Source organism: Hypoxylon fragiforme (assembly GCF_022984875.1).
Source record: "Hypoxylon fragiforme strain CBS 206.31 chromosome Unknown GGS25scaffold_4, whole genome shotgun sequence".
Lineage (NCBI taxonomy): Eukaryota > Fungi > Ascomycota > Sordariomycetes > Xylariales > Hypoxylaceae > Hypoxylon > Hypoxylon fragiforme.
In genome coordinates, this window is record NW_026054759.1 from 2,138,259 (window position 1) to 2,164,944 (window position 26,686).

The 26,686-nt window shown below is 48.2% G+C and overlaps 8 protein-coding genes across 8 annotated transcripts; 3 read left to right on the forward strand and 5 right to left on the reverse strand.

Annotated features, from left to right (window-relative positions):
• Nucleotides 1-239: 239 nt before the first annotated feature.
• GGS25DRAFT_520693 (uncharacterized protein) lies at nt 240-3,254 on the reverse strand (the record flags this gene model as incomplete). The annotated part of the gene is made up of 5 exons (XM_049263921.1): nt 240-654; nt 692-1,091; nt 1,156-1,198; nt 2,193-2,265; nt 2,548-3,254. 5 exons carry the CDS (start codon nt 3,252-3,254, stop codon nt 240-242), a joined length of 1,638 nt encoding a protein of 545 aa, XP_049117862.1.
• Nucleotides 3,255-4,023: 769 nt separating this feature from the next.
• GGS25DRAFT_530889 (putative cytochrome P450) lies at nt 4,024-5,763 on the reverse strand (the record flags this gene model as incomplete). The annotated part of the gene is made up of 5 exons (XM_049265434.1): nt 4,024-4,442; nt 4,506-5,117; nt 5,174-5,327; nt 5,386-5,511; nt 5,575-5,763. 5 exons carry the CDS (start codon nt 5,761-5,763, stop codon nt 4,024-4,026), a joined length of 1,500 nt encoding a protein of 499 aa, XP_049117863.1.
• Nucleotides 5,764-6,618: 855 nt separating this feature from the next.
• GGS25DRAFT_520695 (putative cinnamoyl-CoA reductase) lies at nt 6,619-8,698 on the forward strand (the record flags this gene model as incomplete). The annotated part of the gene is made up of 2 exons (XM_049263922.1): nt 6,619-6,704; nt 7,804-8,698. 2 exons carry the CDS (start codon nt 6,619-6,621, stop codon nt 8,696-8,698), a joined length of 981 nt encoding a protein of 326 aa, XP_049117864.1.
• A 1,150-nt stretch (nt 8,699-9,848) lies between these two features.
• On the forward strand, nt 9,849-11,140 carry GGS25DRAFT_530892 (uncharacterized protein; the record flags this gene model as incomplete). Its single annotated transcript, XM_049265435.1, has 1 exon — nt 9,849-11,140. One exon carries the CDS (start codon nt 9,849-9,851, stop codon nt 11,058-11,060), a length of 1,212 nt encoding a protein of 403 aa, XP_049117865.1. The 3' UTR covers nt 11,061-11,140.
• Nucleotides 11,141-11,358: 218 nt separating this feature from the next.
• On the reverse strand, nt 11,359-13,497 carry GGS25DRAFT_486655 (putative pentalenene synthase). The gene is made up of 6 exons (XM_049260651.1): nt 12,722-13,497; nt 12,532-12,658; nt 12,444-12,462; nt 11,925-12,391; nt 11,642-11,868; nt 11,359-11,586 (listed from the first exon to the last, which is right to left on the reverse strand). Exons 1-6 carry the CDS (start codon nt 12,922-12,924, stop codon nt 11,508-11,510), a joined length of 1,122 nt encoding a protein of 373 aa, XP_049117866.1. The 5' UTR covers nt 12,925-13,497; the 3' UTR covers nt 11,359-11,507.
• A 1,549-nt stretch (nt 13,498-15,046) lies between these two features.
• On the forward strand, nt 15,047-16,435 carry GGS25DRAFT_520698 (uncharacterized protein; the record flags this gene model as incomplete). Its single annotated transcript, XM_049263923.1, has 4 exons — nt 15,047-15,229; nt 15,294-15,669; nt 15,738-15,855; nt 15,916-16,435. 4 exons carry the CDS (start codon nt 15,047-15,049, stop codon nt 16,433-16,435), a joined length of 1,197 nt encoding a protein of 398 aa, XP_049117867.1.
• A 2,057-nt stretch (nt 16,436-18,492) lies between these two features.
• GGS25DRAFT_486658 (general substrate transporter) lies at nt 18,493-21,602 on the reverse strand. Its single transcript, XM_049260652.1, has 10 exons — nt 21,232-21,602; nt 21,070-21,139; nt 20,954-21,001; nt 20,792-20,894; nt 20,466-20,707; nt 20,075-20,395; nt 19,715-19,972; nt 19,327-19,619; nt 19,204-19,253; nt 18,493-19,057 (listed from the first exon to the last, which is right to left on the reverse strand). Exons 1-10 carry the CDS (start codon nt 21,349-21,351, stop codon nt 18,913-18,915), a joined length of 1,650 nt encoding a protein of 549 aa, XP_049117868.1. The 5' UTR covers nt 21,352-21,602; the 3' UTR covers nt 18,493-18,912.
• A 1,335-nt stretch (nt 21,603-22,937) lies between these two features.
• On the reverse strand, nt 22,938-25,320 carry GGS25DRAFT_238108 (Dehydroquinate synthase-like protein). Its single transcript, XM_049257081.1, has 4 exons — nt 24,907-25,320; nt 24,425-24,837; nt 23,702-24,339; nt 22,938-23,640 (listed from the first exon to the last, which is right to left on the reverse strand). The coding sequence occupies exons 1-4, from the start codon at nt 24,934-24,936 to the stop codon at nt 23,210-23,212; spliced, it is 1,512 nt and encodes a 503-aa protein (XP_049117869.1). The 5' UTR covers nt 24,937-25,320; the 3' UTR covers nt 22,938-23,209.
• Between the last annotated feature and the right edge of the window lie 1,366 nt (nt 25,321-26,686).

Consider the following 26,686-nt stretch of genomic DNA (forward strand, 5'->3'; position numbering starts at 1 on the left):
CGAGGTAGGTTGTTGCGGGTTTCTCTTGATAGAATCGAACTAACATAGTGCTTGGAAACTTCTAAATAGTAAATCTCAGTTGGAAATGTGTGATGTTCATTACTACATACATAATTTAGGCACCTGGGCAGGTAACAAGTGGTCGAATTGATTACGACCTTCGTCGCAATGTTCATATGTAGACTTCTCCTCGCATATACAGTACCTAAATACCAGTAGATGTCCTCCTCTCGTCGTAGTTAAGTCCGAGCAGCTGGCTCGCCTCTCTGAGTTCGCATATCAGGACGGGTTCCCTTTATGTGGTATGCGAGAGAAACGTGCTGGGCCTTGACGATGCCAACCGGCTTCGCTTTGACGAAACCGAGTTTTCCTTGTTCCAAATTCGGGGCTAGTCCATCGATAGAGTCGAGTGTGAAGTTTTGCAGGTTTACCGCATCCTCGCCTTGAATCATCCGTCTTCCACGGAGTATATCCAAGATAGCCGATTCTTCCGGTGTGAGATCCTTTTCAATTTCTTCGATGACTTGGACGCTCATCTGGCCAGCTACTTTGTCCTCGATTCCGAGAGCCCTGAGCTTCTTGATTAACAGATTTCTCTTCTCAGGGTCAATGTCGGTATAGGATTGGAAGCAGAATTCGACCGTGTTGGATATTCTGTCTGGGTTAGCTCGCGTTTGGTATCGGCATCGACTCCTTGTAAGTACCGACACCGTAAACACCAGCTCCTTTCCAGTATCCCCAGCTAGCGACATTCTTGTGTCCCTGGTTGAACTTGCGGTTCTTCAAGTACTTGGTACTGATAATTCCCTTACTTCCACTAGCGTCGACTAAGTAGTCAAAGGCGATGATTCCCGAGGTATCATCTTTCGCTTTCCAGGTTGCCGCAACAGGACGTCCGGGGTTGGGTCCGTCGAACTTCGAAGCAGCATCCGTGTCTATGTGGGGTTGGGACTCGATGCCGGTGACTTTAACCTCATCGAAGGTCTTGGCACCACAGGTGCTAGCGTGTTCGAAGAGTAGCATGTCGGCTTCGGAGCGGATCACATTCCATGAGTATCCTTCAGGTCCGCCAGAGGCGATGAAGTCCGTGTCTTGCCAGCAATACTGTTAGTAACATCCGCTAATGAAGGTAAAATGGGTCTTGAAGCAACGTACAGGTATCGGGAAGTGCTGAAACTAGCTTAAAGGCACCGCCATTCTAAAGATGAGATATGAAGTCAGCACATTTTGACGAAAATATTTATTTCCGTACGAGTTAGTCTGTCGTTACCTTGATCTGAAACCCAGCCTTGTTCCACTTGTCATAAGCATCGATAAACGGTGTAGAACCTACCTACACTAACTCTAATACTCTACTGATTGTCAAAATCCCATCTTGGGGATATCGTGAGTATCGGGACTATACATCCGAATTTCAGAGCAACCTTGAAGTTAATGACCCGACCCCTTGGGAGTTCGGTTACAGGGGGTACCGCGACACAGCCAATCAGAAATACCTCGAATTACCCGATTGGGCAGGTTTCCACTGGGCCTTAAGGCTCCATGATCCACCCTACACCTAGGTTAGGTAGTTATCGCTATGTATACCGAAAGGTGAATAAATGGTCTCTCATTGTCTGTCTCTAGTATATCTGGCAGCTTTTATAGTGACCGGGTAGACGTTTCAACAGCAGGCAAGCAATGACTGTTTTTAGTCACCGAGAAACTTGTCATAGTCTAGGAACGGACCGTGAATTCCCTCACAACCAACGGTCTGACTATTACTTAGGTACGGAGTCACAAGTAAACCGTACTATCTATCAAGTATGTACTAGAAATGCACCTTACTCTATCGACCTTGTCCTATTTACCCGGCATCTAGCCAAGCAAGAGAGAGGCTTATGTATTCTTCTTCGGTAGAATCACTTTCACCTACATCTATTATACTCATTTACTTACGAAGATCTACTAGACTCATAACCTTTCATTCACGTAACGTTCCCAACAATAAAACAAGTACCTAGTTCCAAAATGTGGTTGTGCGGGTTCATGCAAGCTCGCCCAATTACCACCTCGCCCATCTCTCAGATCGCAAGACCTAATGTGTTGATGGCAAGTGGGAGATGTTTGAAACCCCTCTAGGTTTTAGCTGTGGCCTCATGGCCACATGGGTTAATGAATTGGTGTTTCTAGATGCCCTGTTGTAAGCTTACGGCGCCAGGAAGGGTGGGTATGGAAGTGAGCATGGCAAGAGAAGAGCGCGTGACGCAGGACGCGCTGGAATGCCTGTTTCATTCATTCGATTCTCTGGAACCTGCACCTGATCTACGCATCACCGGGGATGCGCATGTTCGTGGAGGCGTCACAGCCAACATATAAAGACTCTGAATAGATTAACTATGCATACCTGGCAAGTTCTCGCTATCATCTCAATCGCTGAGCAATTGGAAACAAATGCTCATTTCCTTCGTCTACGAACTCTTCCAACCTATAAGACTAAGACCCCTAGGTCGTAGTCTCAGCGGTACAGGCGATTAAGATGCCGCCCCAAAGTACTTCAAGTCATACCCGCCCCCCTTTTCCAGCGCCCTCTTATATCCATTTCTTGCCTTGCACCGCTCATGCCACGCGACGACCTTCGGGTAAGCATCTGCATCGATGTATTCTCTCTGCGCCGCGAGATCAACGCACCAGCAAACATTGAAATCCGCCGTCCCGAACCTGCCCCCCGCAAACCACGGCTTCTCCTCGCCGAGCGCATCTTCCAGGAGCTGGAACATGGGCGCGAACGTCTGCTTCCACATCGACAGAAGAGTCGGCAGAAACGGGCCCCCCTGCTGTTCCTGTGGCGTCGCCAGCTGGACCAGCTCGATGACGATGGGCACTTGGAGATGCGGGAGCAGGCTCATCATCGCGAAGGACTCGAAGTACGCGTTGCGCTTCATGTCGACTTCATTATCCGGATTCCAGAGCCCGGCGCCGTACTCGTCGCTGAGGAAGCGCAGGATCAGCAGGGCCTCGGTGAGAACACCGGGCTTGATTTGCAGTGTTGGTGGGGGTTCGTCCTCCGCCGTTGTCTCGAGCGTTAGGATGGGCGATCGGCCGAGGGGGAATAGCTCTTGGAGCTCGGGCGGCGCCCGGCCCGTTTGGCGTGGGTAGTTCCTGAGGTGGTATTTGATGCCTCGCTCTTCTTTGAGCTCTTCCAGAGCCCAGAGGCAGCGGAACGCCGCGGAGTGGTCCAGGTTATGGAGTGTCGGGATTAATTTCTGGCCCATTTTCGAAGTAGTATCTTGGTGTGGTTGAACAAGGTTGGTAAACTGAAAGACTCACTACCTGCTCGTTACCCTTCCAACCGGACGGTCAGGACTACTTATATACCACTTCGACGAAGGATCTAGTACGGGTAGACTATGACTTGAAGACCCCTTAATCCTGATATAGTCTAAAAGTGTGGAGATCTACTATATAAGTTCCAAAACTGCGCCGTGCCTTTGCTTAGATCTACTCAAGAATAGAACAGAGCGTGTCTTATGACGCATCGCCGAGTTACATGTAACTTGATGGAGCCTAGTCAATATTTTGCTCACAGAGACTAGCTCTTTCATCTTGGTAGAGGAGTGCCTAGTAGGTATGTCGCCTCTCCTAATCGGAGCGAAACAGTCGTTATACTTATGATCAATCTCAGGTACATTTCTCTGCTCCAATCATTGGGAGGCGTTGGGCTCCGTCCATTACAGCTAGAAACATTCACGAATAGCGACATGTCTACTACCTATATGATCTAGATCTCCCAATGGAAGATCCTACCATTCTTCCGTTGCTGCTGGACTCGTCGCCGAACAGGGACCCTCATGCCGTCACGGCGCATACGTAGCGCATATGTATACGAGCAACATCTACTTGGCACTAATCAGAGTGTGGCAGGATATCATTACTCTGATAGTATATCAATGTGGCTTTTGAAATATGCTAACCATAGGTAAATAGTCTACACCAAAACTTCCCGATAGACAGATTGACTTGATCAACCGACTCCCCATCTCATCACCTCATCCTCTTAAACAGCACCATCTTCGTCGGGTCAGCCGATACATTAACCTCGAACATAATATTCTTCGGCCGACCAACGACCCCATCCTCGAACTTGATATCGTAGTGCGAGAGGATGTAGGCGAGGATGATCTTGATCTGGTTGCTGGCGAAGAAACGGCCCGGACACGCGTCGCGCCCAAACCCAAACTGCATGCTGTCGTAGGTCGGGCTCGCGAACTGGAACCGGTTGATATCCTCGGGTGACCTGTTGCGCAGCTTGTAGAAGCGGAACCCGTCGAAGGCGTGCGGGTCGCCCCAGTCGGGGGGTGATTCGTCGAGGATGTTGGTGTTGCATTGTACGATTGTGCCTGCGGGTATGTGGAAGCCGTTGGAGAGGGTTATGGGGATCATGGCCTTCCGTTGGAAGGTTGCTGTGTGATGCGTCAGCCACATATCCCTATCTTGGATGGAGATTTTGGTAGCAATGGCCTTACCGACTGAAGAAGGGCTATGTCTCTGAGATTCCTTCATGAAGCTATCTAGCATCCTCATCTGGGTAAGGTGTTGTTTCTGTAGGATCCCTTTACTATCCCTGGTTACCTCCATTATCTCGTCTCGCAGTGGCTTTACATACTCCGGCCTTGCCGCAAGATCGTATAAGGTGTGAATGATGGCAAGCCGAGTAGTATGTATTGCTGCCGTCGCTGTAAGCATCTGCAAGTTGGCCAACTCCTTATTGTCGAAAGATTTATCCCCCATCTTCCCTGCGCGGTCTTGCATCCACTGAATCATATCATTATGAGCAGAGGATTTACCATTGCCACAGTCTGCTAGTCTTCTGTCAAGTTCTGGTAACAGCAACTCCAGAGCATGTTGATGGTCTCCGCGAATACGTCTCATTTCGGGAACGAAATACTGAGCAATGGGCCGCAGGTAGGGATGCCACTGCTTTAGTTTCTCTCCTCCGGTCATGACATCAAGTGCAAATTTCGTGCTGCAATCCAGCCATTCCTCATTTCGGCACATGGGATAGCCGACGAAAATGCGAGCTGAGGCTTGAGCTACTACACGCAGAAGTTTGTCGTGGAGGTCAATTGGGGTCCAATCTATAGATATATTAGTATCAGTGGTTGCTTCATCATGAGAACGTGCGTCATCATACTATCGCATGCTGGAAACTGAGTCTCAAAACAGTAAGCAACTTCGTGCTCGACATCTCCCACGAATGTCCCTAGATTTCGACTGAGATCTATCTTGATGGCTCCTAGCATGATGTCACTTTCATGATCAATAGTCGTATAATGCCCAATATGACGCTTGAAATCTCACTGTCAGTTCCGAATATTGAGGTCTAGGGGCTTGTCAGGGGCTCACATCAGACAGAGCCTTCATCCCACTCGCTTCATGGCGGTTGTAGTCTTTCAGGTCATGTGCAAATCTCCGCGGGAGGAAGACTCTGGGACCATCCGGAGTGATGACTTGGAATATTGCATCTTTAAACTAATAAATAAGTTAGATCACTCATTGTCATTAGATCGAATGGATTTCAGTAAATTCGCCAACCTTTTCGTAACCCTCACGAAGAATAACGTCGGCCTCTCTCACATATCGAGCCTTGAGTGTGTTTATGTCTTTTATGTCACCACCTACGATTGGGACCTTGAATGATTTTGGCTTTCGAAGTGACTGAGATATCGCAACAACGATTAAGAGTGTAATTACTACGAGAGTAGTTTCCCATGTAGTCGGCATCTGTAGAGACATCATTCTTTCTCATAAAAGCCTAACTAATCCATGGTCTACTCTACGGATGAGTCTTGGTTTGATTTCTACCTCTTCCCCTTAGGTATTTCCTTTCACATTCAATAGCGCCTCCACTACTATCATCTCCTATCACGCCAATCTTTCACAGGCGATTGGGCTTATGAATCAGCGTCACACAAGTCTGCAGCCAAGTATATCAATATAAGCTGTGATGCTAGCCATGCGCCAGTAAAACCTGCGGATCTGCTATGTAACATCGCACTGCATAAGCAGAGAAGCTCTTGGGTTCCCATCGACGTGACATTTCACCCCGGTCCAGGTGCATGAACGATCACACAGGCAGCAGTGTTCGAATGGCAGAAGGCGAGAGAAACACGCTGCAGCGTTGCAACGAACGCAACCTATACATATGTAATCACTCTGCAGCATAATCGCCGAGAGGTAGTGTATGACAACCTTCATTATAAGCTTTTTTTATATCTTATAGGCGGATGGGGTCTACCGGGTGGATTGGGTCCTACCACATGAAATACTAACTAGTATTTCTGACGCGCGGAACTGTAGAATACTCCGGGGGCGCAAGACTGGGCCGGGCTAGTCCTTGTAGAGTAAGCGAGGAGCTTGCTTACGGACCCGACATCTTCGTATACTAATCGGGGCCGTGGAGTATCATCACAATGTAACCGACGGCATCTGCGAATGTGAACTAGAACTCATTCGTAAATGAGAACATATTGCCATGCTTCCCGCTAGTTAGACCGGCTTGTCTATTGGTAATCTCATATCACCGGTGAAGCCCCACGCCGGCCAGGATCTTTATAAATTCCATGGGTCGAACACAGGATGGCCCTAGCATTCTTGGGCCGGAAGAGACGGCGTGCCGACGCCATCAACGCGAGGCGCGCCACCTACGATGCAAGACTTCTTGAGTAGGTAACAATCTAGTAACCTAGATGACGTTCCCCGCCTCTCTGTGACACGGCTAAATATTTTAGCATCGTGGGCTGTAAGTGAAACTAGTTAGGTGACATTATTTCTTGAAGAATAGGCACCAGGTAGGTTGTACTTACCTTTCTGGACTTTTATCATGTATTGTTCTGTATCGGATTCCTCATCAGTTGGTGGGGCTTTGTATAATGTCTTGGAGACTAAGATGGAGCAACAAAACAACACCTACATGGCATGGAAAACTGTAAGAGGGTTTGGGATCCAAAAATAGCAGTCTCTAGCAGCTCAGGAACGAGTACCAGCATGTGACGGCTCCCTGTTAATCAGAGTGACTTCGTTAAATAAGGGCTTGTCCACGAATCCAACTTATCCAGAGCGTAAAAGCGTTAAGATTTAAAAAAGAAAAAAAATTAATGGAATAGATTTCTGGCAGGTTATAACTAGATATTAATATCATAATTTAATTACTGCATAGGTAGGTATGAGTTGTTACCTCTGTTTAGTTATACTACTAGTAGTAGGTAGCGAAGGAGTGATTGATACCTACATTGTTATGGACCCAGCTGCAAAACGGACACTACCGGAAGTTTACGGTTTTTAAAACGGAGCAATTAAGGGGCTCCGTTAATAGAACAGTTCACTCTACACAGGGGTAAGCCTAAGAAGGCTTTATTTACTCCGTGGAGTATGCCCTAACTATGGCTTTCTTATATAGCCTACGTCAGCTAAACAGGTATAGAGGAAACAGTATGTTAGCGTTTAAGGCAGTCTTTCGTGTAAACTCTCCTTTACAAGCGACGAACTACCATGTCCATATCCGTTTGTTTAGTCACCCAACTACCATGGACTCTCCATTCACGCTCTGGACATGCCAATACAGCATCGTATCTTTGATAGAAGTTAACCACCAGCTTACTTATCATCATCATAGAGATTTTCTTCCCGATACATGTGTGTGTTCCGTCCAAACTACACATGAAGAGTAAGAAGAGTTCAGTTAACATTTAAGGCTGGAAAGCGATCGCTTCAAATTGGAAATTATCGTGTAAGAAAATAGTTAGAACACATACAGAAAATAAGCAGCGACTCATTTCTAACTTCTTCTCGTCGGTTGCTTCTGTCCCCCGTCATCATTCCAGACTTGACTGTTGAGGGCGCTTTTGATACCGCCCAACAAGGGGTTACACACATCATCCACGCTGGCTCACCGGTGCCACTGCCAAACTATGATCCCACAACACAAATCTTCACGCCCACGGTGAAGATATCGTCGGCCCTGCTCTCCTCCGCGCTCAAAACACCCAGCGTGCAGCGTGTCATTATCACCTCGTCAATTGTGGCAAACCTGGGCCTGACGCCACCCCCTACCGCTGTCACCGCTTCCACGCGTCCCCCATTGCCCAATCCTGTCCCATCCACCTTTGGGGATATCTTCGAGGGGTACATACTGGGCAAGGTTGTCGAGCTGCACAACACGGATGATTTCGTGAAGACGCACAATCCCCATTTTACTGTTTCGCACGTGATTCCCGGCTATGTTTTCGGCTGCAACGAGCTGGCGCTCGACGCCGCTACGATGCCGACGCAGAATAGTTCGAACAACTTCCTTATGATGGGCCTGGTTGGCGGAGAGCCGCCTTTCCCGATCCACGGCACCTTTGTCCACGTGGATGACTTGGCAGACTTTCATTTGCGCGTGCTGTTCCTCGAACCCAGGGCAGGGGATCCGATGGATTTTGCTATTGGAACTAAGGTTGATTATGGGACGATATTCGATCCCGTCGAAAAGGCTTTCCCCCAGGCTGTTGCCTCGGGTGCATTGAAGAGGGGTAAGGTGACTACGTTGCCTGTTGAGTATGACACGAAATCCAGTGATGTGGAGAAGTTGCTTGGTAGGAAGCTGAAAAGCTTCGAAAGCGCGGTGGTGGACGTTGCCGCTCAGTACCTTGAGAAGCTGGGTAAAGAGAAGGCCTGATGTTAGTAGGAAGGCACCTGTAATTATAAGCCATTTCAAGATGGAGTAAGACAGCTGGAATGTACCTACTTTCGATGAATCTCGCAGCTGAAGTTTGAAAAGTATCATGATCTCTCAATATCAGATTTATTTGTCACGGTACAATAGCAAATAGCCAAAGAGTTCCATGTAGATAGGAGAGCTACCGCCCCCATTCTCTGACCAGACTCTGTAGACAGAACAATGGAATATTATACACTTATACTGTATATGGGATAGAGGGTGGTCAATACGTACCCTTCCCTATTTCAATATAATGGTTCGTGAATAGCAGGAACATTCGCGTCTTTCTTGCTACCTATGTGTCATGGGGCGGAACCTAGAAGACGCAGAACAGCATCGTTATTGCGGGGGGTTTCTAGCATCTCCCCGGAGCTATGGAGTCTATGGAAGCTACATATATGTGTAAGCTGTCTTTGTTCTATGTAACCCCCCACGTAGTCCCAGGCGTACCCTTGACAATATTCCTAGTCGATGGAGGGGCAACAAGGGCCTTCAGGCGGAACCCATAGGAGGTAAAGTTACTATCACAAATAGTGTACAACCAAAGTATGCAGAACTACACCTCAGCCAGGTTTCCGTTGTCGGCTGGAGTAGATTACATACCTAGTTAGTATCAAAACGCATAGATAAACAAGAACCTTCCAAAATGGTAAGTAGGCAGCAGGTACGAGATGAAGGAGATCATATCTGGATGATTCCAGCAGCCGAGGCAACAAACACGAGGATATGTGATATGGATTTACGCTGCATGCCTCGAAGGAGACCAATAACCAGGCAGTTGCGGAACAAAAAGCAGTTTATGTTACTCCTGGAGCTAATGTCGACTGGATTCAAAAAGAAAAGTACCACATACTATCACATCGGCTTACTCCTTGGCGTGACCGCTAGCGATTGTCGAGGCGGCAGCTAGTCATGGAGGGAATAAGCAGAAACATAAAAGGGGTATGAGCGGATATGATCCAGGGTTGGTTTGAAGCAGCAGCATAAGCAAACGTTCCAGGCTCTCGGCGGTTCCGTTTAAAAGAAACGGTTTGTCCGGTATCACTGCAAAAACGGTTCCTTGGTAGTGTTCGATTTTACACTACTATCAACTTCAGAACCCTTGATAATGGCACCCTCAGCCATAGAAATAACTCATCCACTGGATATTACTTCTTCGGACACCAGCAAAATCGGTGTGCCGCCAGGGCTTAGATTAGCTGCGCCAGAAGCGCTCGACTTACGCTCCGATGACGAGATTGCAGCATGGCTCCAGAAACGCCATGCCATCACGTCGGACAGGAATATTTGGGCATTCTGGCACTCTGGATACAGCCGGATGCCCCCCTGGACCCAGCGGAACATCATCAATTGGGTGCGCAAGCTAGGTCCACGTTGGACCGTTCACCTCCTTGACCGAGTGTCTGGATCTGAAACCAACGTCGGCAACTTCGTCGACAGCTCCTTCTTCCCCGATACGTTCAACAGCAATACGATGGATGGGCCATCGGTTGGTCAGCACTCGGGGGATCTCGTCCGACTGCCTCTGCTGTGGCTTTATGGAGGCATCTGGATCGACGTGGGCACGTTTCTCTTTCGCCACGTCGAGGATATCTGCTGGAAGCTGATCGAAGACCCGGAGTCGCCGTACGAGATGGCTGGCTTTGCGATGGAGATGCGACCAGGGGTCGAGATCATGACCAACGGGTTCATCGCGACTAAGCGTGGGAATACGGCCATCCGGCGCTGGCACGAGATATTCAAGTCCCTCTGGAACGGGGTTACCAATTGCCACGGCTTTCACCAAAACCCGTTGCTCAAGCATTTGCCACTCTTAAGTCCGCCGTTCTCGAGGCTGAATATGGCGGGCCTCAATATCCCGATGGAGATCTTTACCGACTATCTGTCACAGTGCATGTGTTTTGAGAGACTGCGCAGGCTCGTAGATCCATCGGACGGCTTTAACGGTCCGGAGTACTATTCAAACAAGTTACTCCTGTACTCGGGGCTTCAGGAGACGTATTACTTTCAGCAAGCAACCGAATGGTCCGGTACGAAACAGTTCGACCTGCTGACCATGAAACGCACTGGCGAGGGAGTTGTGCGAGATGAAAAGTGGCACGCCGCTGAGATCTTCGTCAATGATGCCCTCGCCAACACGTCGACTATGAAACTATCGCACGGCCCCCCTGGGGCTTTGGACTGTTTTCTTGCGGACATGTGGGACTCGGAGGAGCTCCAGGGCAAGGACTGCGAAGAGGGGACGTTTGGCGAGTACTTAAGGTATGGGAGTGTGCACTTTGATCAGATGAGGCAGATGACTCCGATCAAGATTGGTTGACCTGATGAAGAGGTTCTGTACGCTGGCGTTCTCCAGCCGAAGGACGTGGTAGAGCAGGTATAGCGTAGGGTTGAGAGAGAATTACATAACTTGATCTTGCAGGGTGAACTGCGAGCAAAGGATTGAAGAAAGCTTGGCTTATTTTAGACTACGATGGCGTAGTGCCAATATCTATGGTAGGCCTAGTGGAGCCATGGCACCTAAGGCATACTTACCTGCAACACTCGACTACTACGATACCAGCCTTTATTTACTCGCGGTAAGATTTAAATTTCATGGTATCTGAACATAGTGTAAGCGTAGAAGAAACTTGTATTTCAGCGTAGATTCAAAGACCGTATCTAGTATATATATAAATCGAAGTGGGGTCGCCCTGAATTTCAATCTAACCTATTGCCCCCTAAGTATAATGTCGTAATATCGTCATATTCCCTCAACCTAACATTCTCACTGGTACGAGAGATCCAGAAGAACCTCCCACTTATCATTGAGCTGAGTCTGCTTGAAATATCTCTCACAGGAGTAACTGGGATTGTCCATTAGCTCTCCTATCATTCCTAGGCGGGGTAAGTTGAACCAACCTCCAGTACGCGGTGCCAGTAGCCAGCCTATGGCAACCGTCGACATACTCTCTAATATCCTTGTTCAGTTTCTCGTCATCTTTGCTCCACGGGAGTCTCTCCCCGGCTGCCACGCAGAGCGCATAGTGTTCTCGGATGAGATCGAGGATCTTGGCGATGGCAGCTTCAAGGGTGATGTGGTACTTGTTCATGAATAGGAGAACTAGGTTCTCCAGCTGAGACACACGCTTATGTAAAATTAGTAAACCAGTAAAGTTCTCTGATTTTATGATAGAGAGCTTACAAACTCCTTCTGCAAGGAAAGCAAGTCGTTTAAGAGAATCGTGAGTTTGGTGCATTCCTGCACAATGGCTTCCATAGCCTCATGCCTGCGGACGGACTCAGGCAGCTCAAACTCCATCGCGTACTCATTCTGCGTGATGCTAGGGATGACGCCGACGTCGTCTGCGCGGATCTGAAAGTGATACCAAGGGTCTGGAAGGCGGTCTTCCTCACGGACTCCTTGTTGTCGCCCCACACCATTCACATAATCGTGGAGTTCGACCCGCAGGCGCTCAGTGGAGACTGGGCCAAGGCCGGCTCGAAGATCCCTGAGGATGGGGTAGAACATCTCTATCGTTCCTCGAGTATTTGGAGGCGGGGTGTACTCGGGATTTGGTCCGAGGCAATCATCGATGCATTTATTGGTCTCCTCGCAGCATATGCGTGTACCCTCTTTGTCCTTTGTGAGCTCCCCGCCTGCGTCGATCTCTAAGCCGGGGGTTAGTATCACCATATATTTCTCACATAGTTCTATGTTTACCATCATCCCAAAAGAAAATCTGTTATACTCGTTAGCTATGGTAATGGTCGCCCCTTGTATACCCAGGCGCTAAGATATAGAGACCTACCCAATAGAGAAATTTTGAGAGCGTCAGCATCTTATCCTTGGTACAATGTGGATAGTATACAGCTGCAAGAAGCGTATAGTTCCCTCGAGCTCGATGCTTCGCCTTCTTCTCCCCCGCAATGTTGACTCTGGCTCATGTTGTTAGTACCCCGGCATGGTGTGGCTTGAAAGCAGTTCAACGTGTAGCTTACGTCAAGAGCCATTCATCTATCTCTTTATTGATTTCATCCATATCCGGCTGGACCTCACTGGTCCACGCAGGCATCAAAGACATGATATTAGGGACCAGCACTTTGCGATTGAGGACATTTTGAATGAGACTCTTTCGTTCAGTCACTGGACTAACGTCCACACCAGACTCAGATAGCCAAAGCCGATCAATATCTGGCGCCATGATGACTGGAAGGATTCAATATCTCGTCTCTTAACTCCTATGTATACGAGCTCAACGTCGAGGATGCTTTATACAGAAGCTCGGCAGACAACAGCCAGAGCTGCGTAGGTGGCGCTTTATACCCCATGGGCCTCATCGTGGCATGCATTCATGTAAGATCTGTTGGTAGCTAGGTCCGCGATGTGATGATTGCTACAGATACAGCAGTATAGCGTGTGCTACCAACAAGCCGTGATGTCTACGCCAGCCACCACGGGCGACTGCTTCACGTCACACTCCCGCCAAGCAGGGCACCATGCATTGCGGACCGTGGGGAGGAAGGAAACACGCATCCTTCGGTTCGGTTCAGATGCTACCCACCCACCAAGTAAGCGCAGGTGCAGCAACCCTAAGTTCGCGTTGGGTAAAGTAGATATGTACGAAGCCAAGCTGGTGCGAACTGGTACTTCCGGTAAGCTCCGCATTTTTCAACGCCCTCACGAGAGCTAGCTTTACATCTACACCTAGGAAGATTTCCCGGATCACCCCTCGATTGCTTACAACGACGTTTATGTAAGTCGTCATACATGATTTGAATAAGTTACAGGTTTTGACTGATCGAGGGGTTGAGGTATTTGGGTGGATTGTAACGAAGCTGAGCCACGTGACCTCAGAGGCTGTCACATGGTTCCGTAATTCACGTGATTGCTGGCTTCATGACTAATCAAGAATATGGAGCTATCACATGATTGCTGTGTCAGCTTGGTCACGTGGACACCCTAAGGCAGTACACCTCGGTTCTAATCTTCAAATCTCTACAACCTCTCAGATTCCATAGTTAAAGACGCCTAATTATAATTCCTGCACTTTCCCCGTCATAATAAATACGCAAGTCTTTTCAGAGTTTCAGTAGTTTCTAAGACTGGTAGATATTCAGAAGATGACTTCGTTCACAAAGAAATTTATATATATCCGACCAAATGAACTGAATTCTATGTGGTTTTTAAGAAAGAGGGTTCTTCTACTATCAGAAATTGTGATACTAGTTGCGAATTGCCTAGTTGTTCTTCATCAAGAGGCTCTTTGGGGTCATTCGAGTATGTCCATGACATAACGTGTAGCAAGTTCCTTAGTCCTACCCGGAAACTCAGAAATGTGTTCTAGGTTTCTTGGCAAGGCTGAGTCCTGGACCTCCTAGGATGACCTGAGTGAGCCCACAAGACTCTGGTCCTGGCTAGGTATTCAGCACCTATCAATAGCTTAAGTACTTCCGTAGGTATCTAGTAACGACATTCGTAGCCACCCAGGTACGACCGAGTTTTACCAATCTATCCACGGTAAAAGCGAATACAGATGTTGTACACCGACGTGGTTGAACGCATTCTGTATTGGTAGAAGTGCTAGTCACGGAATAAAAATAAGCTCTATGAGCTTACCGATCCCGTCTGATCATTAAAACTACCTAGTACTCAACCTAGGTAGGCAGGTAGATACATTTTATGTAAGCAGGGCAATAACACGTACGTCCGTACGTATGTATATAGGTAGGTAGGAAAGGTAATTGGCGGAGGGAGGACCCGAGTGGATATTACCCCTATCCGATGTCTCAGGTTGAACGGCTACACCAGCTTGGTCTGGCATATCCAACTAATGTCAATAAACATCAACAGAGCCTATTATGCGCATTCTTGGGCACTTAAAGCATAGGGGGTGAATTATATTGAGTCGTATGATGTTAGCCTTATTTTCCACTTCAAAAAATAATAAAAAGGGGCTGATTTCCTCTGGGTGTCTTCCCGAATCACTGACGGTACGAAGTTTAAGTCGATGCGGATTGTACTACGCTACGCAGCCCCCAGATCTATACGCCACAGTTGACTTTTATCTCGATCTTCACGGTTCACTTCTCTTCTTGGACTTAAAATGCCTGATACAATGCTGCCGTTAGCCGAAGCCCCGAAAAGCTTACAGAGACATGTGTTTCTTCCAAACACCAAAGATGGCAGCCACTGCCGTAAGGCTGACTACAAAACGTGTATTTATTAAGCATGCTAGCTCGATTGAACAACAACAATTTCCCCTCGTGGTTTGATTTTGGTCCCCATTTCTCTATGCATTAGATTCTTCTTCTAAACCGGTTACTATGGCCGCAGTAAATATACAATTTGATCCAAACCTAGTTGACGAAAGCAAGAGCTTAGAAATTCTCGTTCCCGCTACAATTTTAACTATCTTGATTGTATCGTCCACAACCACGCGCCTTTTGACTAAATTGTACCTTCGGAGGAGACTAGGCATTGAAGATTACTTCATTATTGTTGGCCTAGTAAGTTGAAAGCTCTGATCGTAAATACATCCAGCAAATTCCATGCTAAGTCGCGGGCCAATAGGCGTTCAACTTGACTGGCAATATTCTGGAAATGCGATGCGTTCACAACGGTTTTGGCCGTCACCTTCAGTTCCTCACGATGAGACAAAGAAGAGTGGTCAGGAAATTTACTCAGTACGATATCATGTGCGCCGGCGTCTCTATATGGGCCGTGAAAATGTCCATCAGTTTCTTCATACTCACATACCTCGCCAATGTTCACCGACGTTTTAAATGGTTCATTTATGGGTTGATGGTCATGTCAACGCTTGCTAGTTTCGGGCAACTCATTGCCTGGGGTCTCCAAGCAAGGCCACTTGAGAAACTCTGGAATCCCGAGGTACCGGGAACCATCGCCAGTCCTCATCCCCTCTTTGTTGTGCATATCACTACGACAGGTAAGATTTTGAAGATTTCAACTGTCTGGCGCTTGATACCTAACCTAGTAGCTAATATAGACGTCTAGTTATTGGTGGCATAATCGATGTTTTCTATGCTTTATCTCCTATATACATCATTGGAAGATTACAAATGAGGCTCAGGAGGAAAATCACTATCCTCAGCTTAACGGGGTCAGGGATTGTGTAAGTGGCGTAGCCCCTCCCCTTTTCGGGTGACGAGTCTGATAGGGAATGTTAATCTAGGATTTTCATCTTATCCATCACGCGCCTGATATTTGTGAAGACATTCTTTGACCTAGATTACTCCTGGAGCCTGTGCGAGCAGTTCATCTTCTCCATATTCGAGCGAAACCTCGCGGAATTCGTCGCAGATCTTCCCGTCCTTTACCATCTGCTCCGCAGAATATCCGAAAGATTGGAAGGGCTGAAGGCTAGCCTTAAAGGACGCAACAATGAGGCGAAGAACCGATCCGATAGCTCAAAAGAAAACGAATTCTCACTTGTCACTATTGGCGCCGCCGTTACACACCCACCCAGAATAGCCGCCCTTGGAGGCTTCCGCGCTTACGGGAGGAATGCTCAGATTAGCGGGTTTGAAGCAGAAGCCTTCGAGGACGAGCTGCCTTTGAGAGAGGACTCTCCCCATGCTCCTGAAGAGAATGGGGCGATTGTAGTAAAGACAGACGTCGATGTATGGTCAGAGAATGAAAATTCTCAGGCACGTGAGGAAAGGAATAAGTCAATTATTTGGCCTCTAGAATAAGGAGTAATACTAGCTTTCTGTGATAACTAGGAAGACCATGGAGTTTCAGCATTAGGGCTTTCGTTTCGATACCTAAGCTAGGTGTCTTGGATGGATTTGCCCCTTTTCTACAGCCTTTACCGTCTCAGCTTCGACCTCTTGAAGCAGCCGGCCAACATAGATGCACAGACAGGTTATTGAGCTTCCCAGTTTACAGTTGACCACCCCAGCCGTGGCTTTACCTAGCGATACAAGCTTTCACCCTCATGCACTGAGGCTGTCAAGAAGTAAAGATCTACAAACCCCAAAGATATCGGTCAATATCTAGCGTGATGGTGTCAAGATCAATGTGGAGGACCACCCCTGCGCGAACGTCGTTGGGTTCCATGTTCACGAGAGCTGAACTTGCGAAGAAGTGAAGATATCCTCAGCAAGCAGCCCACCAGGTTTGGCTTACAGCATCTAAGCGATGAGCTCCTTGGCACCTGACGAAGCCGGCGTGATGAAACCCCACCAATCGCAACTCTCCAGAACGTGATGGAAAGCGTTCGCAGGAGCCAAATGCCCAGGCGCTGAGCCGTTCTCTGCGGCAATGTGGAATTTGTGCAACATCGAAAGTTCTCAGCTAGGCCTTCTAAGGCGGAACAGCAGGGTCAGCTTATCAAATGCAGAATGGAAATGAACGGCTGCGGGGTTTTTCTTGTCCGTGGCTTGCTGAAACCCGCTGGATTAATGCATTCCTCATGTCATGATTATTCCTGTTCGGGCTGCCGGAGAGTTGCCGCGCCGGTCCAGCAAGGCGTTGGGAGCACTATTCATGATAACTATCCGGTTACACCAAGGCTCCCGTAAGGTCATCGCGCACAAGTCGGAAGTGTTGGTGAGATGGGGGATGAGCCGAATCTCCCATCACTCCCGTGCACTAGACGTCGGCAATCACGTAGGTTACAGGAATCATGTAGCCTTAATAATTCTTGGCTGCTTGGCTAATTGCTACCTGAGTACGTGAGCTATCATAAGTAGACAGGTATCATCAACCCAAGTCCGTACTGGGTAATATGGCACGCTGAAAGATCCCCTTTTTTAACATCTGAAAAAAGACAAGATGTCCAAGATTTAGCACACGGAAAAGGGTAACATAGTCCCAATACGACCCTAATCTCTACCGAAAACGGCGTTCTTCTGGTTCACATAGACGGATGGACCCTCGATACAATTCTTGAACCCCTCCGTAGCATCTCGGCAATTGGCTGCAGGCCGATAATCGCGTGGTCTCGGCTAGTTGGTGCCCCTGTCGAGTTCGCGATATACCTAGGCGACGCGATACTCTGGGTCTGCCGTACATACCTCAGAACAGACTCGCCAATCGCTGAGAAATCAAATACCAAGATGACTCTATAAGCCTGCGTGCGCTATTACTGTCACCGTGCAGTCAGCTACCAACTGTTCAACATACCTACGTGAGCTAAGATGTGTCGAAGAGAACCAACATCTTATTACATGTTGGCGCGAACTCTCAGGCAGAGTCACCAACGAAGTAGTTATATACTAAGTAGAAAAGCATCGAATATGCCTAGCTAGCGCTGCCGATCATGCAAACCTCCCTTGCCGGTGTAGATTTCCACAGACGCGCCCGAAACTAATGCGTGCCTTTTTATCAAAATACAACGCTGCTCCGGCAAGAATGCAAGTCAATGCTCCGTAGTTACTCGAGTAGGTATTTCCAGACTGCTAGCGCTTACTGTGGGATGAAGTGTGAGATGCCCTGATCTGGCGTGCCACGAGGGATAGGTACGTATGTATATGCCGAGAAGAGCGTCGGGTCATCGTAGCATCATAAGACGGGAGCATTTCGCTCTTTTGGGAAACACCTCTTCTCGAACTGCCAACGGAGAGGCATTCTCCCCGATCTAACATGATGAGCTACTGAAGTCTGTCCACAGCTGGTCACAATTACATACTAGGGACCTGTCACGATGAAGAGCGTAGAAGATGCGGGATAACATCGTTGCTGCGCGGGGATCTCCAATATCGCCCCGGAGAGGAGACTATGGAAGATACGTATGCCTACATCTAAGCTATCTTTATTATTTGTAGCCCCCCCAGGTACACCCTTGACAGTGCCTACGCAAATTCGATTGCCACCGTCATATACGACAGTACGTTTGCGATTGCAGGAAAACAGTTTAGATTTGGTGTAGAGCATAGTATAACAGTAGCCGCCTATCAAATAAACCCAGCAGCCTTGAAGCCCCTTTTTATCGTGACGCGACTTACCCCAGCCTGACAACAAGGTAGGTACCTAGTCCATAGCCTCTAGTGATCATAGAATAAGCCTTTGAAAAGCATCGACTCATGCCCATCTCATTGGCAGGCTATGTAGGTATGCATCTCTACAACCACAGCATTCCACGCAGGCATAAAAATCCATTAAATCTCCCATGATACCCTAGTAGGTAGGTACGAAGCACAAAAACCAAAAGACATATCGTAAACTACTACACATGATCCACGACCACCTTCTCCGCCACCTTGCCGTCGGCCTGCACGACCACCTTGTCGACCTTAAGGGATGCCTTGACGGGGTTCGGCTGGTTGTAGACCCATTCGAGCTGTTCGAGGGTGCGGCCTTGGGACTCGACGCTGTGGAGTGGATAGGCGGATTAGTATATATAGAGAAAGGGGGAGATGGAGAGAGGGGGCACAGGGGGCACAGGACGTGTGCATGTGTATGATAAGTACTAGGTAGGTAGACAGGGGGCTGGGGACTGCAGAAGCAAAGAACGTACCCAAAGAAATACCACATAATCGCCTCCACGACATCCCAGCCGACGAAAACCTATATCCGCCCACATTAGTTCACATTCCACTACCCCCCCAAGCGCCACCCCATCACAGTCAGAACCACTTACATAAATATACTTATACCCAATATTGCCCAGCGCAATCGGGCCCGCGAACTGGTTGATGAAGCCCATCGCGTAGACCAGGACGCTGGACGTTGCGAGGCCCTTGGCGCGCGTCGTGTTCTCGAGCGCCTCGGTGGCGACAACGCTCTGCAGCGGCGTGTACGTGAACGAGAAGATGACGTTGAAGAGGAAGTAGGAGGCCAGCGCGCCTTTGGCGTACGACGGCTGGATGTTCGCGCCTTGGTTGTCGAGGGCGGCGGAAAGGCCGGAGTTCGTGGCGAGCGCGGCGGCGCAGGCTGCAGAGATGTGTGTGGTTAGTGGATGGACTATCGTGTTATGTATTTTGGAGTGAGTAGGGCCATGGGGGGAATGAGGGTGGGGTAGTGCGCACCAAGCGTTCCGAGAACCAAGACTTTACGTCGGGGCATAGTGTCAGTCAGGGAGACAGCAGCCAGAGCACCGACGGCGGAAAGAACCGAGTTGAGGAGGTTGTAGGCTAGTTGCTGCTCGACGGAGGTAACGCCGATGATCTCGAAGATGGTGGTGTTGAAGTAGCCCAGTCCGTTGCCGGAGAATTGGCCGAAGATGGATATCATCAGGACTTGAGCTATGCGCCAACGTCCGCTGTGGGTCAGTATAAAGGGGCGATCTATAAATCCTCGTTAGCTATGACCGTTGAGACGAAGTTGAAGCCATCGGAAAGGGAGAAGAAAGGAGGAGGTGGAGAGCTGCAGGGGGGTAGTGAACTTACAATCCCAAGGCCGCTTATCAATGCCATCCTGGCGAATCCCATCCTTCATCTCCTCGATCTGAAGCTGCACGAGCCTAGAGGTAGGGTCGTTATTGCCATGATACTTGACCAGGAACGAGACCGCCTCTTCCTCGCGGCCGTTGGCGATCAGGAACCGTGGCGACTCCGGGATAAACCAGACACCGCCCATTACGACGATACAGGCAAGCCCCTGAACAATCAGGGGGATCCGCCAGGAGTAGTCGTTGTCGATCTGGTTGCAGCCGTAGACGACGGCGGCTGCGGGGATGGATCCGCCGAACCAGCCGCAGTTGTAGAATCCTGTAAGTAGCACCAAGGTCAGTAACATGCATGCTGCGCATGATAAGTATTTCAAGGGGAAATAGCATACCCGTAGCTCTACCTCTCCAGTGGGGCGGCGAGATCTCAACCGTGTAAGCGGGCGCAGCCACCGACATGACCGAGATGCCGAACCCGAGAACGAAGCGGCCCACAACAAACTGCGCGACTGTGAACGAAGTGGAGACGATTATCATGCCGATGATGATAATGACCGCGCCCCAGAACATGGCTTTCCTGCGGCCGAACTTGTCAGAGAGGATGGCGGCGAAGGGGGCGCCGACCATTGCACCGCTGTAGTGAAGAGTCGCTTATTAGTTTTGACCATAGGGAGAATAAGTGGGCACCTAGGTAGGTAGGTATTTGGGGAGCACTAACACGGTGTAGAGAGAGAACATTATGGCGACCAGGGTGCCGGTTTTGCCGCTGTGGAAGGTATTCTGGAAGTGAGGCATGGCAATGACGCCAGTAAGGAGAGATCCTGAACGGGTGAGCTTTCATCAGCGTGTGGGATCGGTAAGGCTGTAGGTAGGTACTCACCATCATATCCATTGGCGCAAGCGCAGCAGAACGCAACAAAAACGGAAACTGTTCTCTTGTCAGTACCCGAAACTAGGGGGGGGGGTAAGACAGGTCCTGTGTAGTCGGTTGCTCACAGTAAAGATGTAACGACTCTCTGCTCTTATAGTTGATTTTCGTTTCGTGGACAGCGGCGTATAGTTCGGCCTGTTATCAGATCAGATATGAGTGCTCCAGCCCCTTAGGCGTGTTGTGCAGGTAAGGAGTCCATTAAAAGAACCCAAAGTCTCAGTGCTTACATTATGCACCACCTTCGCTTTAGCACCAGCGACGTTTCCTCCTGAGCCCGTGCCCTCTTGCACAGCGATGTGGTCATGATGAACCGTCACGCCACCGACGTTGATCTCCTTCTCTTCCATCGTTCGTTCGTTTGACGTAGGTACCTAGCTACTTAGCTCTAGGTAGCTGACTTGACTTTATTTTGCAACAAGCCCAAACTTTTCAAGTATCACCGATCAAAGGGAGAGAGAAGAGGCAGGTATGTAAACGAGAAACAAAAGAGTGCCAAAACACGAACCATGATGTGACCTCGAAAAAAGAAAAAACGTTTGGACATGATGGTTGATTTTATTATATTTTTCTAGTTTTCTATTTTTCTATTTACTATGAATCTTATTTCCCCAAATCGGGTTCTGTCTCCTTACCCCAGCTTTTCCCCAAGTAAAAAGCGGTTTTTCTTCTCCCCTACTCCCCTACCCCCATGTCTAACCCCCCTGCCCAAAACAAGATGGCGGGTCGAATGCTTCCGTTATCTACAAATAGGCATGTCGTAGCACCCAGATAGGCAACGCCTTTTCTAACTAATGGTTTCGCCCGGGGTGGTATATCGTGCAAAAAGATGGTGTTCTAGATCACCAAGGGTTAGTCCGGGGACCGGCTAGCCTCTCTCGGCCAACACAGAAGCAGCGGATATGGATCTGTGATGTTCGTGTACCGTAGATCTCTCGTTCCTGTAAGGAACTTGGAAGTTATGGTCAAGGACTGGCAAGGATGGCATGATCGGCACGTGGATTTTACGATTTTCTATTCTTGATTTCGTATTTTTTTCGCCTTCTACAGACAGAGCCAAAGTTAAACTTTGCACGGAAAGGGAAACGCTGCGAATTCAGGCGGAATCTTCAACGAAATCTTGGCGAGCCAATTCGGGCAAAACCACCCCCCCTCCCTTGCCCGAATTATCGCATTGCGCAGTATTGATGATAGCTGCGAGATATATGCCTTGCTTGGTACTTAGCTCAGTTAGATAGAACGTTTCCAGCGGCTTGGGTCCGGGCCAACTCCCTTGCGACAGAGCCGCGATCAGATCATCATCCTGGCGGGATTATAATTAGGTCCGTCCGCATACTTTACTGCTAACGAGGACACCGCTATAAAATCTACCTAGGCAGGTGCTTAGGCAGGTATCTATCTATCTTTCCATCTATCTCTTTACCGCCTAACGGTTCAGGATGCAGTCAGCAATGAACATGCCTGCGGTAAAACCTGTGCCCACCCCTCTGCCTCTGCCGTATGTCTGTCATCCTACACTCATGTAGGGTACCTATTATCTGTATTAGGTCCGAAGACTTCGGGCCGAACGCATCAGCGCAAAATATAACATCTCATACTCCTTCGGCTCCGGCGCTTTCGGCCTTGGCCTCGACAAGTATATTATCTATCTCTCTCCCTCTTTAAACACTTGCCGAAGGGTCTCCTCGGCTCACGGCGAAACGCACTTGCGGTAGGTAGGTAGGTAGGTAGGGAGTTCGTGCCATCCAATGTTTGATCTTCGGGCAGTTGATATATTATGGTGACACCTACTCTACCTCCCCTACCAAAATAAATGAGACATTTCCGCGATAATTTGAGAAGCGTGTGAGAAGGGTACGGTATGGTTGCATTCGGCACTGCCCGGTGGCTTACCCGCGCATTGTGCTGTGTCTAGGTAACGTTCGAAGGCCCTTCATTATGCAAGTAATTTATAATAAATCAAATTAAGGCGATCGGTATTTGACGCATCATGGCCTTGATAGTAGCTGAATTAATATGTCAGGTGAAGCCTCAGGATAGCCCAAATGCATGCATGTATGTATGATCGCTGAGATTCACTGGTTTAATCTTGCACACTTCATCCTCTAGTGTCATGGCGATATCTGGTTATGCTGTATTCTGTAGGTATCTACATGAAATCATGAAATGCCTTGCTCATTATATATACATCTTCGTCTTAGATATTTGTCATCGGTATTGCATGGACTCTTCGAAGAGTTTCCTCAGTTGATCTCTCTCTTGCTCAAGTTCCTTAGCTAAGCCAGGGGCCAACATCAAAACTCGAGCCTGGGGTATTGTCCCTTCAACAAGGGCTTCGATGTGGCTCGAATTGAATCCCAACTCTTTCAATCCCTTTGGTTGATCGCCAAGTTCGATGAGAAACTTGGTGATGGCATCAGCTAACACTAGGCCCGCGTCCTCACGCTTCACGTTGGTTATATCCACACCAAACGCTTCCGCAGCAGCGAGGTGGCGATCGGGGTTAGACGCTCCTGTGAACCTAAATACGGCTGGTGCAGATACGGCAACGGATACACCATGCGGGATGATGGGCTGGTCAACTTCGTATCCTGCGTGTTTGTAACCAGGATTTTGACCGGAAATGGGATATGACATTCCTAACACATTCGTTAGCTTGGGCTTCCCAATTGCTACTTCACTTGGAGTTATCTCTCGTACCGTGGCAAAGATGAACTCCGGCATTCCCGAAACCAACACCGGCGAGGGTTGCGGCGAGAAGCATTTCGCTTTGGGCTTCATAATCTTCGGGGTCTTTGACGGCCCGTGGAAGATATTTGACGGTGCTGCGAAGTGCCGAGAGAGAAAAGACATCACTAATTGGGTTTGCTCCCTGATAAGCTGGCCTCAAAATGGGATTTGTTGGTCGAGGTACCCTCTCGTTGAATGGGATAGCAGTCCATGACTCGAGCGAGTGGCATAGGACATCTAACCCAGAAGCTGCCTTCACTGCAGAGGGCATTGTTCTCGTGTTTAAGGGGTCGCAAATACCGAGTGTCGGCTTCAAGTTACGGTGAGCAATTCCAGTTTTAGCTCTCTTTTCTACAAGGTCGAAAATAGCTGTTCCAGTCGTTTCACTTCCGGTACCTGCTGTGGTAGGAATGGCGACTAGTGGCTTAAGTTTCCTGTCAATCGGCCGCCCATTTCCTAGTGGCGCGTTGACAAAGTCCAAGAAGTCGGCCTCGGGGTATTCGGTGTAAAGATTCATTAACTTGGCTGTGTCGATGACAGAGCCTCCCCCGACTGCTAGAAAAGCATCGGGGCGATACGGTTTGGCGAAGGCAATGGCCTCCTTGATTCTATGTTTGATTTGAGCTACGACTTAACTTATAATATATCTCATAGTCATGGTTAGACTGTGAGATAGGTGTTGAGTTGACTTACGAGCTGTCTTTTGGTTCGACTCGGACTTTGTCGAATATGACGTGCTCGATTCCCTCCCTTGTTAAGGCTTCCTCTACTTGCTTAACCGCAGTGAGACGTCGAACAGTAGAATCAGTTACCACGCATACGCGTTTGGCGCCCATATTTGTAAAGTCCATGCCGACTTCTTGGGTCACTCCAGGGCCAAATCGGATGGACGAGGCAGCCATTTCAAATGCATATTCCTTTTGTTGTGAAAAGTCCGTAGGGGAGGCGAAGCCACGTCTCCCCATTCGATTCTGAGTACGCTGAGCGTATGCGTCAACTTGATTTCTTGCATGGTGATGGTGATGTCCTGGATTTGAATGACACGGACAATTTGGCGGATGAGCGTACTGGACGGTTCTTAGGAGACTGGCTGCCCGCGAAGCAGCCTGATAAATTTCTCACTTTAGCAACGAGTTTGTAATATTAGCTTGTGGAGTTTGGCTTTGATAACTCACGTTTGGAATCACACGAATGGCTGCAGCCATCTTTGCAGTGTACTAATATCGAATCTTTTGACCTTGACCAGACGTATATTTGAAATTGTTTGACGTATCTGGGAATATGAGATATAGGATTATAGTTGCCTACTGTAGCTGTCTGTGCTATGTGGAATTGACTTATCCAAAAATTAAAATAGAAAAATATCCAAACTGCAAAATATCAAAATAAAAACAACTTGAGCTCACACTCCCTATTATAAAGATGCCCAGGAAAGGTGAGAGGTCCACGGGTGAGATCTTGTTGAGATTTCCCCGATCTAGGGGCAGAGTTGAAAGAGAATGTGGGGTAGCTAGCACTAGCAAATCTACCTAGGTAGGTTAGGTACCTACTAAATAAGAGTTCCACTGTGGGGGAATGGGATGAGGGGAAAGTAACCTTCTGCCGGTTAGTGGCCGGTAAAGCTTAGGTACTACCTAGGTAAGAAGGTTAGGTGTTTGTAATAGCAGTCTCGGTTCAATATAATACAGCGATGCTTCGTTATATGTTACCTACAAGCTGGATGTGAAGTAGAAAAGCTATATCCATGGATTTAGTAATGCCAACAACGATACTACCTAGTAGGTATGCACCAATAGGTACCTAGGTACCCAGTATATATGACTTCCTCCCGTCTATCGAAATTCAAATATTCTACCTCTCTGTTGAAGAAGCCTAGGGTTTATTCTGGATATTGCTTGACAAGAGCTTCTCCGCTGGCCGCGGAGTCAATCTGAAGGATTTATGCACGGCCAATAATCCACCTCGGCCCCTCTTATGCCGACAATACGATTGAGGATTTTCTTATCACCTCATACAATGCTGCATATCATTCCAGAGACGAAGAAATGGAGGATAGTATCCGATCAGATCTTGGACACTGTTGCTGAAGTTGGAAGCTATTCTTTCATACTGCGAATGGCAAGATGGCGTTGATCATGAACAGGGAGGTTGAGTGTCTAGGATAATCATTGGATTTCTAGAGGACTGCATTTCCAGAGATACTCGGGAGATCTGTCCGCACTTCGAAATGTAAAGATGGTTTCTTCAATTGCCAGCATCTGTCCATCTTGTGAGCTAAATTGAAGTGATACAGGGTGACGGTAAGGTTGATATATTGATTCACCCCGATACTGACGACGCCTTTATCGTTGACTTCGTCGGCGGATGGATTGATGGTTGAGTAACTTGGGCGTTGAGCGAGATCCTAGATGAAAGCGGGCGAGGTAGCCATTACTATAGCAGAAGTTTAATAATCAGCTATAGTTATTGGTTAGTTATATTGCTGATGGCTTAATAAACCTCAATCTTCTTAATTTGACCTAGGCGGTGACCTCTTTGTTTAAACTTAGCTGTGCACGACCCCACTTCAAGTTTGGTTAATCGACAAGGCAAGGGGGTTTAAGTACCTACAGTACCTAGCATTCCCCAAGTTCATCAGCTTTGATCTCGATGGCAGAGATGTAACTATGAATATATAAGTAGGCCTACAATGCGCATCACATTCTGTGAAACGTTTATGATACTATTGGCAGTAAAACAAGTTGAAATGCATAACTGTATTGTAACGTACCTCTCAAATGAAGCACAGCAGCTTATCCAATAACTGTATTTGATTCGTCAGGGACCGGCGTGAGTCACATAGAAATCCAAGGGTCAATATGACGTCCTTGTTAATCGTAAAGGTTGGGACATAAAAGGGGGCCTCTCACGAGGGTTCATGTCCAGTTGTGTGATGAAATTGAAACTTGGAATAAA

What these genes read in the sequence shown, in the direction of transcription:
- GGS25DRAFT_486658 (XM_049260652.1), bottom strand. Translation starts at nt 21,351, where the DNA reads ATGGAAGAGAAGGAGATCAACGTCGGTGGCGTGACGGTTCATCATGAC. An exon ending in CTGGAGAGGTAGAGCTACGG is followed by an intron (nt 20,396 to 20,465) that starts GTATGCTATTTC and finishes TGCTACTTACAG; the next exon opens with GATTCTACAACTGCGGCTGG. An exon ending in CTTGGTTCTCGGAACGCTTG is followed by an intron (nt 19,620 to 19,714) that starts GTGCGCACTACC and finishes ACATCTCTGCAG; the next exon opens with CCTGCGCCGCCGCGCTCGCC.
- GGS25DRAFT_486655 (XM_049260651.1), bottom strand. Translation starts at nt 12,924, where the DNA reads ATGGCGCCAGATATTGATCGGCTTTGGCTATCTGAGTCTGGTGTGGAC. An exon ending in ATAGATGAATGGCTCTTGAC is followed by an intron (nt 12,659 to 12,721) that starts GTAAGCTACACG and finishes AACATGAGCCAG; the next exon opens with AGTCAACATTGCGGGGGAGA. An exon ending in TTTCCTTGCAGAAGGAGTTT is followed by an intron (nt 11,869 to 11,924) that starts GTAAGCTCTCTA and finishes ATTTTACATAAG; the next exon opens with CGTGTGTCTCAGCTGGAGAA.
- GGS25DRAFT_238108 (XM_049257081.1), bottom strand. Translation starts at nt 24,936, where the DNA reads ATGGCTGCAGCCATTCGTGTGATTCCAAAC. An exon ending in CCATTCGTGTGATTCCAAAC is followed by an intron (nt 24,838 to 24,906) that starts GTGAGTTATCAA and finishes GAAATTTATCAG; the next exon opens with GCTGCTTCGCGGGCAGCCAG. An exon ending in CGGAGTTCATCTTTGCCACG is followed by an intron (nt 23,641 to 23,701) that starts GTACGAGAGATA and finishes CGAATGTGTTAG; the next exon opens with GAATGTCATATCCCATTTCC.